General features: G+C 37.4%; 1 protein-coding gene across 2 annotated transcripts in view; it reads left to right on the top strand.

The window, feature by feature from the left end:
• Window positions 1-13814, top strand: part of LOC136874024 (uncharacterized) — a 204397-nt gene that overhangs the window by 96360 nt on the left and 94223 nt on the right. For both annotated transcript variants that reach the window (XM_067147507.2, XM_067147506.2), the window contains exon 9: window positions 2384-2584. In XM_067147507.2, coding sequence (XP_067003608.2) covers window positions 2384-2584 — 201 coding nt within the window. The remainder of the gene's footprint in view (window positions 1-2383; window positions 2585-13814) is intronic.

The following is a 13814-nucleotide window of genomic DNA, read 5'->3' as shown; positions in this document are numbered from 1 at the left end:
CACAGACAACAGGACAGCAACCACTTCCTGTCATTGCCATTGATGAATTTTGGGCCAGGGCATACAAACCAGAGCTGAAACATCTGGACATCATTCCCAGGGGCATTCACCAATTCACATTCTCTCGCATTTCTCCCCCAGAGAACGGCTATTTTAATGTATGCAGGCTGTTCAAACATAGGTTACTTCCTTCTCACATGACACTCGTAACAAGACTGATTACATAGCGCGCTCTGTGCTACTAGCAGCAATTGCAGAGCCATCTGTTGTTGTGAATACACACTATGCCTGCATAGCTCCCACGCGACAAATAGAATTTTGTGATTCGCTTGCATACCTGCAACAAAAAAGTAGTTGCTATGACTTGTGCCCCAACTCACACATTTTCCATCATTTTGAATTTCTGTTTAGAAATGCTGTATTCTTCATAATAGCATAAATGTTATGAGCAATAAATTTTCCATTATTACACATAGGATGATTACACTAGACTCAGTTTTATTTGAACAAAAAAGCTGGCTTTTATGAATATTAAATTGTAAGGAAATGATCATGATATTTAAACTATTTTGTATTACCCACTAAAAACTCAATCTCTAAATGCGACTCTCTCCAGGAAACCCTACCTTAAGTCAAATGTCTAAATTTTACACTACTAAGGAAAAAGACGGGAAGAGCGAGAAATGCAGATTTTTAAATTTGAATGCCATCTGTTAGCCTGATCCTTCAACTACATTATGAAAGAAGTGACAGTGACATGATCACATGGAGAATTCCTTGAAATAACCTTGGAAACAAGCTGTGAAGTCTAACAAAACCATACCTTAAGTCGCAATGGGAATTTAACATTGGCAACTTGAGGTATGGTTTCTTAAGTGAAGTTCGTGCACTATCTTCTTGTACCAAAATATGAAATAACAAACTTGTGCTTCAAGATAATGTATAGTTAAAATTAGACATTTACTGGGCTGCATATTTCATAACTGGTAATTTTAACTGCACAGGAGCCCAGTCATAGTGCTGTGATTGTTTCTTCATGCTGACGAGTGTGTCACACAAAATGAAAATAAAATAATCATGCGGAACAGTTATGTCAGGTTTACATGAAGAAACAGATTTTTCTGCTAGTGATACAAAATTGTTTTGTGACTGGACTTCTTGGTATTGTGAAAAGGAAGAACCATGTGACACTACTTCTTCTGACAGATATTGTCTGTCATTTAAGATAGGGTCCCAATGAGTCAAAACTTGACAAAGCTGTCGTCAGAAAAGAAACTGGCAAGCTGTTAATAAACATGCATAACTGACAAATAGTTGAAAAAAGTTCCTTAGATCACATCTTTGTCATTTTACTGTGGGGAAAAATATGCCTGGGGTCATTATATATCAACAAAAATTGGACTGTCCAACTGTAAGAGATTTGCAGATTTCTCAGAATCTACCTAAGAAGTTGGAAGTAAAAGGCATGACCACAGAAAGGACAAAATATCTGTTCAACAACATTTGAGAGTACTGCACAGCAAAAACATGGGATTCGTTGTGCCAACAACCAGGCAACGTTAAGGCCGCTGAACCTGGGCCAAGTAGAGATGGATTGTGTTCACAAAAGGAAAAGCCATACATAATTTGACATTCCATAAAAATGAACAATAATTTAGCTTTGTTACTACAGGATAAAAGAAAGATTAGTAATGTAAATCCTTACTTGGATACTGACTCTAGTTTCAGGATATTTTAAAATATCCAACATTATTGTTATTCTTTGTACATCTTAAGATGGAACTTCTGCATATGAGTACTGTAAGACTAAACTTCTTTTTCACTTTTTCAAATTTTGAACATGTTTACATTTTTAATTTCCAGAGAATAAAACTCCTAAATATTTATGAAAATGTTAATACTCAAAGCTGACATTGGATAAATGAAACAGATTTTCTTAAATCCTTTATATATTCTTGGAGTACTGTACCCCATTTTACAATCAATTTTCTAGAAATTAAATAAATTCTGTCTTACCAGTTCACAGTTCCATAAAGTGATGAGTTCTTAAGCTAAGATGATCACAAGTTTATCTAATATCAAAATATAAAATAAACCCAAAATATAATTTTTTACTTAAGGTATGGTTTCCTGGAGAGGATCACAAATTGGTTACGTATATACATAGGAGATAGTGTCTTAATTTGGTAGATTACTATTCCCCATACAGTTTATATGACAAATTTAAGAACAGAATATGAATAAAGACAGTTTCTCTGCATTATGAATATCCAATAGTAGGCCTATGAATTACAGGTTTTTTAATCATGTCAGATTTTCATGTAATTTTCATGACATGGTTAAAATAAATCCTTCAATTATTCAATTTTGAATCTTTCCTCAGGGTCTTCTTTGGAGTCTGGCCTGCACTGATCTCATCAAGGAAAGTTATGGAGCTATAAACAACACATCGGATCAACAGAACAGGACCTTTATATACAACAAATACCCTCCAGCTGACCTTGCTATAATGGGTAGCATCAGTGTATGCCTCACACTGATAAACATAGTCTGTATATTCCTAGCAGGAACAGTGGTACTAAAGGTAAGCGGATATCAGAGACATGACTTCTCATTCATTTCAATGGTTTACAAGCCCTTATCATTACGAAGCCCGTTATTCTCCTGATTAATATTTTCTTAAGGGTAAAATCAGGATGATATTGTTGGTTATTTGGCTTTCTTCATTTCAAGTATTAAGGGAGCACTTGCCAACCAAGTAGGCTGATTCATTCTGCCGAGCAAACCCACAATAGCTTCTAAAATAGCCCTGGACAGGCTACAAGAATTACAAGGTATAGGGGAAACTTGTTTCAGAAAAATGTTGAAGTTGGCTGAGCAGGTTGTCGGTCATCCTTTTCTTTTTTCTGCCACTCGCACTATCCTTCCTTCTCACACCGGAGAGGGTGGGACTGATAGCACAGGCTTCCTTTACTCTCTTGCAGCTAGTCTCAAGCAGGGAACAGACTGAAGTAGAAGAGATCACACTGAAGGCTCACATACGGCTGTATGCATAAAGCAGATCTACACCATATGCAGCTTTTTTTAAAATTTTCAGTATGAAACCTGATTTATTTTCATGTGGGCTTAGTATAAAAAGATGATCAAAATTTTACAAATGTGTGTATTGAAAGTCATATAAAACATAATTTTGACTTTTCTTGTGTGTCACAGAAATGTAATCAAATTCAGAGCAGAGGAAAATAATAAAAAAGAAGTGTTGCAGTAGAACAAATTTACAGAAAATGTTTGATTGAATTTTAAGGAATGTTGTAGCCAGAAACTGACTTGTTATAAAACTTTGTAATAACAATTTCATTTATTTAATTATAAATTCTTCTGTCAGCTCCTGAACTTAGTAGCTTACTTACTGTCATTTTCAAAGGTACAGATACTAGAGTTCAAACGTCAACAGACACTGAATAAGGGAACAAATCTAAAGCCTCATCACACCAAATTATAGCTCCATTTTGTTTTAAGGCATAATCATTCACTGTCCAATTTTCCACCTTAGGGTCTCCATCACAATCACTGAAGCATCAGTTTAAAAAATATTGATTGTATTGTATTATACAATTGTATTGAATTGTATTCAATTTATATCACAACCCTTTCCTCTCTCAATTCTTGTTTGAATGAGAGTGAAAAGTTGTACTCAGTTTAAGTAAGCGTATTGTGGATCCACCTAGAAATGTACTGTATATTACATTGAGAAAACGAAGGAGGGTATTGTATTATAGTGTTGCATGCTCAGGTATTCTCAGCCCTTGATCCTAATACATTTTTGTAATATTTTTAAAACTGATGTACATTTCAATACATACCAGACATGAAGTTTGTAACATGTAATCACTGAAGCAGTCGTCCTCATTGCTGTCCTCTCTCAGGTGTATCAGTATTTGTTCGATGGTGTGCTTTTCCATAAAGTGATCAATTATCCATATCTTGTCTTCCACCTTCTTGATGTGGGGGATAATAGACTGTCATAGATATGCTGTTACCTCAAGGCTGCTTCCACTTCCAAACATTGCTCAGAACTGATCTTGTAAATTGTTTTATAGAGTACTGAAGCCTCAAATTTTTCACACTAACAACATTCGGTGGCTATGGCGACTTTCTCGTCTTTTATTTAGGCAAGTGTTTTATGAGGTATCAATGGGAAGAAGTATTACATTATTAATATAATTCTTTTAAAATTAAATTAAATATGTGAAACTTAACTGGTGAATCAGTGTAATAACTCCAAGTTTTACTCTGAAGCCTTGAATCCTTTGTATGGATCAGTTTGAGTGTCATTGTGTGCAGAAATTATTGTCTCATAAGAAACCAAAACAGTAAACCTAAGAGAATAGCTGAGCGTCAATGAGAGGTGAGCAATAAATCTGGCTGGACAAGGAAAGCACCCAAGAGCTGACCGTAGTGTTGAAGTCTGTTGTCCTTCAGTTCCCAAGATTACAAGTTTGATCCTGATGAATGACCATGGTATCATTTGTAGGTGTTTAAAGGTGACCCTCCCCTCACCAGCATCTAGTAAAAACTATAAAACCTGAAGGGACTTCAATGTACTTCAATACAGTCACAAATTTTCAACATGTAGAGCTGCCACTCAGGTGGCAGATTCCCTATCAGTTGTTTACCTAAATTTCTTACCTGCTTTAAGAATGCATTCTTACCTAGGCAAGAGCATGAAACAAAGAATTTCTGGTCCCTTTAAAGTATCTACAGTAAATTCTGTTCTTCCTTACTGGTATATGTAGGAGGCATAAACCTGTCTTGAGTTATTCTGAAGTAGAACAAATGGAGAAAAAAATGAATTAAAAATTTAAAACTTGGGCTTTCTTAACTGTATAACTTTATCTACTTTGTTCATTGAAATCTCAAATCAGAACAGTGGCAGCTTGTGAGCTTCGAGACTAGAAGTTCAATCAAAGGTAACAGTTAACAGGTATTTTAGTTTACATCCAACTGCTATCCCTTAGCAAAAATGCAACATGGAATGCAGTACAGGCTATTCCTTATGTTACAACCCACAATCCAGGCTTTTCTGTCATATATGCAGTACTACTTTTAATTATATACATATAATCTTTTCCATTAACAGACTGTTTCTGTATAAAGGCCAATGGGGATTTTAGCTAGCTTAAGTTTTATTTTGCACTGGTCCTGCAGTGAAAGTTTAGTACAGCCAGTCTCCAGAAGAAACTTAATGCTATTAATTTTGTTTAATAAAGGTGTTGCTTACCAGAAACACACAACGCACAACTATACTAAACAATCTATATATATAAAATAAGAGTTTTGTCTGTACATTGCTCAGAATTTGAAAATAATTGTATTTCTGTATCGGTCATGTCCACAGTAACAAGAAAATGCTTTTTTTACTTTTCCGTAATGTCTGTCTGTCTGTCTGTCTGTCTGTCTGTCTGTCTGTCTGTCTGTCTGTCTGTCTGTCTGTCTGTCTGTCTGTCTGTCTGTCTGTCTGTCTGTCTGTCTGTCTGTCTGTCTGTCTGTCTGTCTGTCTGTCTGTATGTACGTACACGCATCACGAGAAAACGGCTCAAGAGAATTTAATGAAAATCGGAATCTAAAGTCGGGTGATGAACCGCTACAATCTAGGCTACAAATTATTTTAATCACGCTGAGTGAAATGGTAGTTTAGGGGAAGGCCTGAAATTTAATTCTCAAATATTTGTTATTAGTGGTCGTGTCTTAACTAAAATTGCTAGACAAGGATGGGAAATAAGTTGCTACAATATAGGCTATAGACGCTGAGAAAAATGGTAGTTCAGGGGAAGGCCTAAAATTTAATTGTCAAATATTTAATTTATTAGTGGTCGTATCTTCACGAAAATTGGTATGAGAAGTCAGGGAATAGGTCACTATAATCTAGGCTATCAATAATGTTATTCGCACTGAGTGAAATGGTAGTTTAGGGGAAGGCCTGAAATGTAATCTATATATAAAATAAGTGTCTTGCCTGTGCATTGCTCAGCATTTGAAATGAATGATATTTCTGTATCTGTCATGTCCACAGTAACAAGGAAATGCATTTCTTTACTTTTCCTTAATTTCTGTCTGTCTGTCTGTCTGTCTGTCTGTCTGTACACGCATCAATAGAAAAGGACTGAAGAGAATTTAATGAAAATTGGCATGTAATGTCGGGTGATGAACCACTGCAATCTAGGGTAGAAATTATTTTATTCACGTTGAGTGAAATGGTAGTTTAGGGGAAGGCCTGAAATGTAATTCTCAATTAATAAGTTATTTATGTTATTAGTGGTCGTAACGATAAATACTACATAACTAACATAACTTTAGTTATGTCGTAAGTTCGTAGTAGTTATGTAAGAAGTTATTAAATATCCGATCACTTATGTCTTATACATTGTTACCGTACCTCATATAATCAGAGATATTCATGAATTTGGATTTTTGTTCCTAGGTCCATATCAGCGCAGAGTCACGAGAAAATGGGTAAACAGAATTTAGTTAAAATTGGTATGTAAAGTCTGAGAATAAGGAACTACAGTCTATGATATCAATAATTTTGTAAGACACCCTAATATCACAGAGTCGAAAGAAAACTAATGCGAAGGCCTGCAATATAGAAAGCTCATAAACTTTATCAACAATAACATTACATTGACCATTGTTTGTTGTGATGTGCTTTTTGTCTTTTGTTTCCTCTCATCCCCGATAGATAGGATTACTGCAGCGTACCAAGGTTTTTTTAATTTGCTTGACGTCGCACCGACACAGGTAGGTCTTATGGCAACGATGGGATAGGAAATGAACAGTGGTGTGAAGGAAGCGGCCTTGGCTTTAAGGTACAGCCTGGTGTGACTGGTGTGAAAATGGGAAACCACGGAATACCATCTTCAGGGTTGCCGGCAGTGGGGTTCGAATCCACTATCTCCCGGATGCAAGCTCACAGCTACGCGCCTCTAACCACATGGGCAACTCGCCTGATCGTACCGACTGTAACAGCCTTCCCTGTGTATTGGCGGGAAGTAGCTGGGAAGTAAGATAACTTTCTTCTTTAGCATGCCATTCCTCTGGTTCATACATTTTCTGATATATCGGGTACGTAACACACTGGTTCATCATAGTATTCGAGCTATTCAATCCCTACTCTAAGGCACTGATTGGAATGAGTAGTGTGCATATTTAACGAAATAATGACGGAGTGTTCACAGCAGTCTGCGACCTGGTTATTCCAGCTCTGGAACTTTGGACTCTTAGATCGGCACCGTAGTACTGTTCGTTGAAAGTGAGAAAGTGTGCGGTTTTTCATTTTATCGAGTATTTTATACGATAACATTGCTTTCAATCGCTACATTCCTACTGACAGTTTTGTAATGACCTGTGTTGAATTCAGATAGGAAAACCACCAATTCAGTCTTCCTGAGAATACCGTAGCGAAGTACGGGTACATCAGCTAGTATTTCAATAAAATTGTATTCGTTCGACAGATAGAAATAACACAAAATGGTAGGGTGTAGGGGTAGTGTGCCTGCCTCTTACCTGGAGGCCCCGGATTAGATTCCCAGCCAGGTCAGGGATTTTTATCTGGACCTGAGGGCTGGTTCGAGGTCCACTCAGCCTACGTGATTATAATTGAGGAGCTATCTGACGGTGAGATAGTGGTCCCGGTCTAGAAAACCAAGAATAACGGCAGAGTTGATTCGTTGTGCTGACCACATGACACCTTGCAATCTGCAGGCCTTTGGGCTGAGCAGCGGTTGCTTGGTAGGCCAAGGCCCTTCAAGGGCTGTAGTGCCATGGGGTTTGGGGGGAGGGGGCTAGGATGCACTCTTATACTGGACTGGGAATCTCCCCTTAAACTTCATTCCTTTTCTGATTGGAGAAGGTCATCCCTTTGCTAGTTTAAATTTTAGTGTAAAAAAATAATCTGGCTCACTCGCTTCCTTCCCCCTATGTCTCTACCTCAACTCTACCTAAACTTGCCTACAGCTCACCACTTGTTTTTCCCATCCAAAATATTTAAATATCAGTGCGGGTGGTAGGGTCTAAATTTTACCCTATCTTGGACAATTGTATTGACCTGAAAAATAAAATTCAGTTAATTTTATAAGGAGTTCAGTGAATCCAGAACATACAGGATAAACTGCACCTGAATCAGAAAATTCTGTTCTAAACTTGTGGTCATCTAAAAATTAGAATGTTGGTTCATTCATTCATTCATTCATTCATTCATTCATTCATCCATCCATATTGTATCTACCTTTGACAAATAGTTCAGGTAAATAAAATAAAACACAGGTTTGTGGCTGGAGTGAAAGTATATAAATATACCCCCTGTGGGTGTGGGGGATGCAGACGAATACACCCATGGTATTCCCTGCCTGTTGTAAGAGGCGACTGAAAGGGGCGACCAAGGGATGATTGAATCAGAACCATGAAACTACTTGTGATTAGTACTATCATGAGGGGAACACCATGGGTTGCCTTCACTTAAGAGTAGTACCACTATGTTAGGTACTCAATACTTTTATGATTAGTAGCAGCAGAGAGTGGTTTACTGTGGGTTTCCAGTACCTGTGATTAGAACTAAACGCAGAATACCACAGCTTACGTTGCCGATGATTACTACCATTAAGTGAGAAACACCACAGGTTTGAGAGTTGCGTGTGGTTAGTAACACAATATGAGCTACACCATGGGTCTGCGTTGCCTACGATTGGTACCCACTATATGAGGAACACCACGGGAATACTGGTGCCCATGATTAGTACACCTAGGTGGGGAGCACTATGGGTTTGCGTTACATATAAGTGGTGCCATTATGTGAGAAACGCCAGAGGTCTGCATTACCTGTGCAACATACAATACTTGTAAGTAGTATCATAATGTGTGGAGCACAGTTTCTGGGAAGGTGGGGCATTGCAGGTCGGATTCACTGATTGTTTCATATTCATCCACTCGTTCATCACATTTTGAATTCTGGTCAGTGGATGTTTTTGGACTTTTAAATTGTCATTACATTTCGTCTCATTTCGTACCATTAGGGCCAATGACCTAGATGTTAGGCCCTTTAAACAAGCATCATCATCAAAGTATACAAATATGGCAGTCTGACAATGTCCGTATTCAGGTGAGAATATCACATGCTATCATATGAAATGCTCTGTCAAATGAAATTTGGAGCAGGTTCTTGCTTTTTACCTACAGTACCATACCTGTAGTTTTCTAATGAACAAGTTCCCATGCTGAAATGACCTGGCCATGGACAATGGTGAAGAATGCTCTGCTGTGTTCCATTCGGAGTGTGAAATAACGGTTATCAGTGCCTCCATAGGACAAACGGAACAGTCGTAATACTAAGATGGGTCAGTGTGTCAAATACCATTACATATTAAAGTATATATGATCCAGAGGAATGGCAAGATAGAAAAAAAAAAAAAAAAAAAAAAAAAAAGAGCTCCATGTTAGAGCGAGTGGCTACGTGGTTCAGGTTGTGTAGCTGTCAGCTTGCATTTGGGAGATAGTGGGGTGAAAAACCACTGTCAGTAGCCCTGAAAGTGATTTCCTGTGTTTTCCCATTTTCACATCAGACAAATGCTGGGGCTGTACCTTAATCAAGGCCAAAGTTGCTTCCTTCCCACTACTTCGCACTCCTAATCCTTTTCTATCCCATTGTCTCAATCTGTGTCATTGAGACAGTTATTCAAAGGAATTCTCCTCTTCCATGGCAGTATTCATACAGGCTGTTCCACTCAGTAAGGTAACTGCCTAGATTCACACAAGTTAATATATCAAAATACAGTACAGTATATAAAAATATATTTTCATTATTATTCATTGTAAATTCAATTTGTGTAGCATATTAAGGTTGGAAATTTCATTTCCTACAACTTAATCGATAAGACCAGTATTAATGGAGATGCATTTTATACCTTCCCTTAAACTTGAGAAGGTAAAATGGGTCCACCTATTCAGTACAAGGCCAGTTACATATAACTATTAAAATAAAGGAATAAATATGCAAACTGGATTAAAGCCACTTCTATATATTTAACAAAGCAGAGCTTTCTGCCATATTATATCGGCCTTCATCAGGGTATGTGAAGGTTTGCCTCTGACAGTGAACAAAGAAATTCTTCCAAGGAAGTCACGACCATACTATCCACGACCCCCCACCTAACTGGACTCGGGGATCGTCGTGCTGTGCTGTGGTGGTTGGGAGGGTAGTTACTGATGCACCATCCCCTGTCGACAGTTTCTTGACTGTGTTGCACTTTGCCATAGTGGTGTTATGCATGTATTTCTGGGGTACAGGTCTCAGTATATTTGATAACTTGAAGCAGTCTTCCCTGTTATTTGGGCGCAGCTCTATCTCTATGGTTTTCCTTACAAGTCGAGCATAGATGTCTTTTAACATGTAACTATATTTTCATATAAATTAGTTATTGATTAGTTATATTATCACAACAATTGCATAAGGGGCTAGTTTCAGCCAAATCTTCAGCCATACAGATTTAAAAATTAGCATAATTAAGACACTGGAATATACAGAGACATATAAAGGAGAAAACGCATCAAAATAAGTCGGTGATGAAAAATGTGATGGTGCTCATAACTCATATCCACATATCACAAAGGATTATACAACAAAATTTAAATTAATAGTAAGGTATTGTGTTGTAATGTTCAATCTTAAAGCTGCTTGGTCTTGAAAGAACCTGATACACTTGTAAATGATCAAGAGGGACATCTATAAAGTATTTCAGAGATGAGTAATGGCCCAGTAGACATTAAATCTGTTGATACGGAATTTCTCTAAACATTGCTTAGAAAATGTCAATGCAAAAAATAATATAATTGCTTTCCAACTATGAGCCCCAACATGTCTGACTCAAATTGCCATTTCACGTCCATTAATGAAGACCTAGACATTTCAAAAGTTGCAGACAAGGGCACCTTGAAAAGTGCTACATTCATCTAGAACAATACTTTAACCCTAATTTCAATGTTAATGAAATATCCAAAAAGCCTAATATTTAATTTGATATAATTATTAAAGTTCTTAAAGAACACAAATCCAATAAGAGCAGAAGCTGTAATGTCCCCACCAGTCCTCCATTACCCCTACTTATCCTTATGGCTTCCCCTTCCTCACTCCTCCCGCAACCTGAGCCCTCACTGCCAGCCTGTTTAAACTTAACGTTCAGTGTGCTGTACTTTGTCGCTGGTATGAGACTCCCTTGGAGCTGTGTAAGAGCAAGAGAGGAAGGGAGAGGTGGGGGTAAGTTCTTGTTATACATTTGACTTTTTATTTCACCAGAATGAATCAATATTTTTACCTCTCCCTTTTCCTCTTTGTTTACAAACATCTGTTCTGATTCATATCAATGGATTTAACCCGCCAATGCATGGGTTGGGTCTGCGAGACCCATGCGCTGGTATTTCCAACATGTTCTGATAGACGGTGATAGCTGCATACTTCCGGCTTCTGCTACCTTCCTGTTATCACCGGTGTAGTATTCCTGCAGACGAACATGGAATCGATTGCTTTAGAACGTGAGCAGTGGTAAGTTAAAGTGCTCTGTGGGCCTGTGAGACCCAACCCGTGCAGTTGTGTAAGTTTTTTTTATCATAAGCATTTTAGTCTTTCCATGTTAACCGTGTACATAAAGAAGATTATAGGGTGATTATATCATAGCGTCTTGTCCTAATCCGTGGTTTAGCTAGCCTGGCTGTCTCTCAGCTTAGTTCCTTGGGTTTTAAGTACAGAGGTGAGACTGAAAATGGGTTGACCTGGGCTAATCAGTTCGTTTCTTCGTAGGTCTAAGAAAAAGGAGTGTTATGCTGTCAGCAATCCATGTGATATGGAACGAGTTGCTGCATGATTGGAGGAACAATTATCAGATGATGAAATTTACTGTGGTTTTCCTCTCGTCGATGCACAGCGATGATAAAACTGAGGAAAGTATAGAAGGAAAGAGGAAGCCTGTAATAGTCACATTCTATAATTCAGCTAAGGGTGGTGTAGGTTGTGTAGATGAATGGACGGCTCGAAACACCAGACGTTGGACAATGGTGGTCTTCTATGCATTGCTGAATATTACAGGCTTTAACGCATATTTAATATTCAGAGCCAACAAACCTCTCTCCAGACGCAAGGAACAGAATAATTTTTTTGAAGAAACTCTTGTTTCTTCTGTCTCAAGATATCTTCCTAAGAGCATTCGCGATACTCCAAGAAGGATATCTGGGTTGACGGCAGAAGCAGGACGTGAAAATACAGAAAATAAAAGAGGACGTCGTGCATACTGTAGAGTCAGAAAAGACCCGCTACTTGTGCTGTTTGTGCAGAAACTTAATGTATCTTGGACTCTCCTTATTTGTGTACAGTGAATGTAAAGCTGAAATGTGAATGTTCCAGTGAACATTCTGGGTCGTGAAGATTAGGTTATGATGATTTCATAAATTTTGACTTCATAAGTTCTGAATTTTTTGATCAAATATAATATTGTGTGTAAATTTGCAGTGGTTAGAGAATTGCTTTGTAAAATGTTAAGTGTTAATCAACGGTTTTGTGACAGCAATGTGTTTATAATGTTATTGGAATAGGAGGGAATGAATACTGAAAATAAAAATATATTAGCATACTATAAAAAAGAAATACGATGCTTGGTCTGTGAGCCCTAACCAGTTTACTCATGTAACATTTTGTGACCCGTGCACTGATGGGTTAACATCTACTGGGCCACTACTCATCCCTGTAATAATTTAGATGGCCCCCTCGATCATTTACAAGTGTTTACAAAGGTTATCTTTCAAGGCCAAGCAAGTTTAAGATTGAACATTACAACAAAATACCTTCCTATGAATTAAATTTTTGCTGCATAATACATGTCATAAAGTTTTTCATTAGACTTATTTTAATGTGTTTTCTCTCTTTTAGATGTCTTTGTATATTCCAATGTTTTAATTATGCCAGTTTTTAAGTCTATATGACTGAAGACAGCCAGAGTTGGCTGAAACATATGCAAATGTTGTGATAATACTGTAAAATTAATTCATATGAAAATATAGTTATGTCATTGGCCTTCCATCGAATAGGTGAACCCATTTTAGCTTACCAAGTGTAAAAACTGTGAATACGGATCACCATGAAATTATCATATATTCCCCTAAACTACCATTAGTATATCACTCAGCTTGAATAAAATTATTTTTAGCCCACGTATTAGTGCGCTCTCCCCTGACCTTTAACAATATTAAATCTGTTCAGCACATACAAAATTTATACTTAATTTATGCAGATATTCGGGAATTATCTTGCCAGATTCATATGATAGAGAAATGAATGAATAAAATAAAATTATATCTCAAAGTTCCAATGTCAGTAGGAGTAGTAATAATGATACCGTTATATGAGGTAATTGTTAAAAATGACAAGTGAAACACACCATTATGACTTGCAAACATGCAATTTCACCCCAGGGAGATTTCTTTCAATCAAACACTGCAGTATGATATGGAAGCAAAAAGTCCTTAATAGTGCACACCCTCGTATGCTAAGCCAGCATTACATCGACCATATATTGTCGACCGTACGGCTGAAGCATGGTTCACTCTTCACTGAAACAGATGGATTTGTCATTGTAATCCAGCAGTGTGATGGCTATAAAGAACTACAGAAGGTGTGTTTTAAGAGTGCTGGCTGGTGTTGAATACATAAAGAGGTAAAATGATGTAGCCAAAATCTTGAATCAAGAACTTGCAGTGGCATGTGGCATACAACTATC

This window comes from Anabrus simplex, chromosome 5 (assembly GCF_040414725.1).
Source record: "Anabrus simplex isolate iqAnaSimp1 chromosome 5, ASM4041472v1, whole genome shotgun sequence".
Taxonomy (NCBI): Eukaryota; Metazoa; Arthropoda; class Insecta; order Orthoptera; family Tettigoniidae; genus Anabrus; species Anabrus simplex.
Note: the sequence above shows the minus strand (reverse complement) of the source record. Positions and strands in the feature narration are given on the sequence as shown.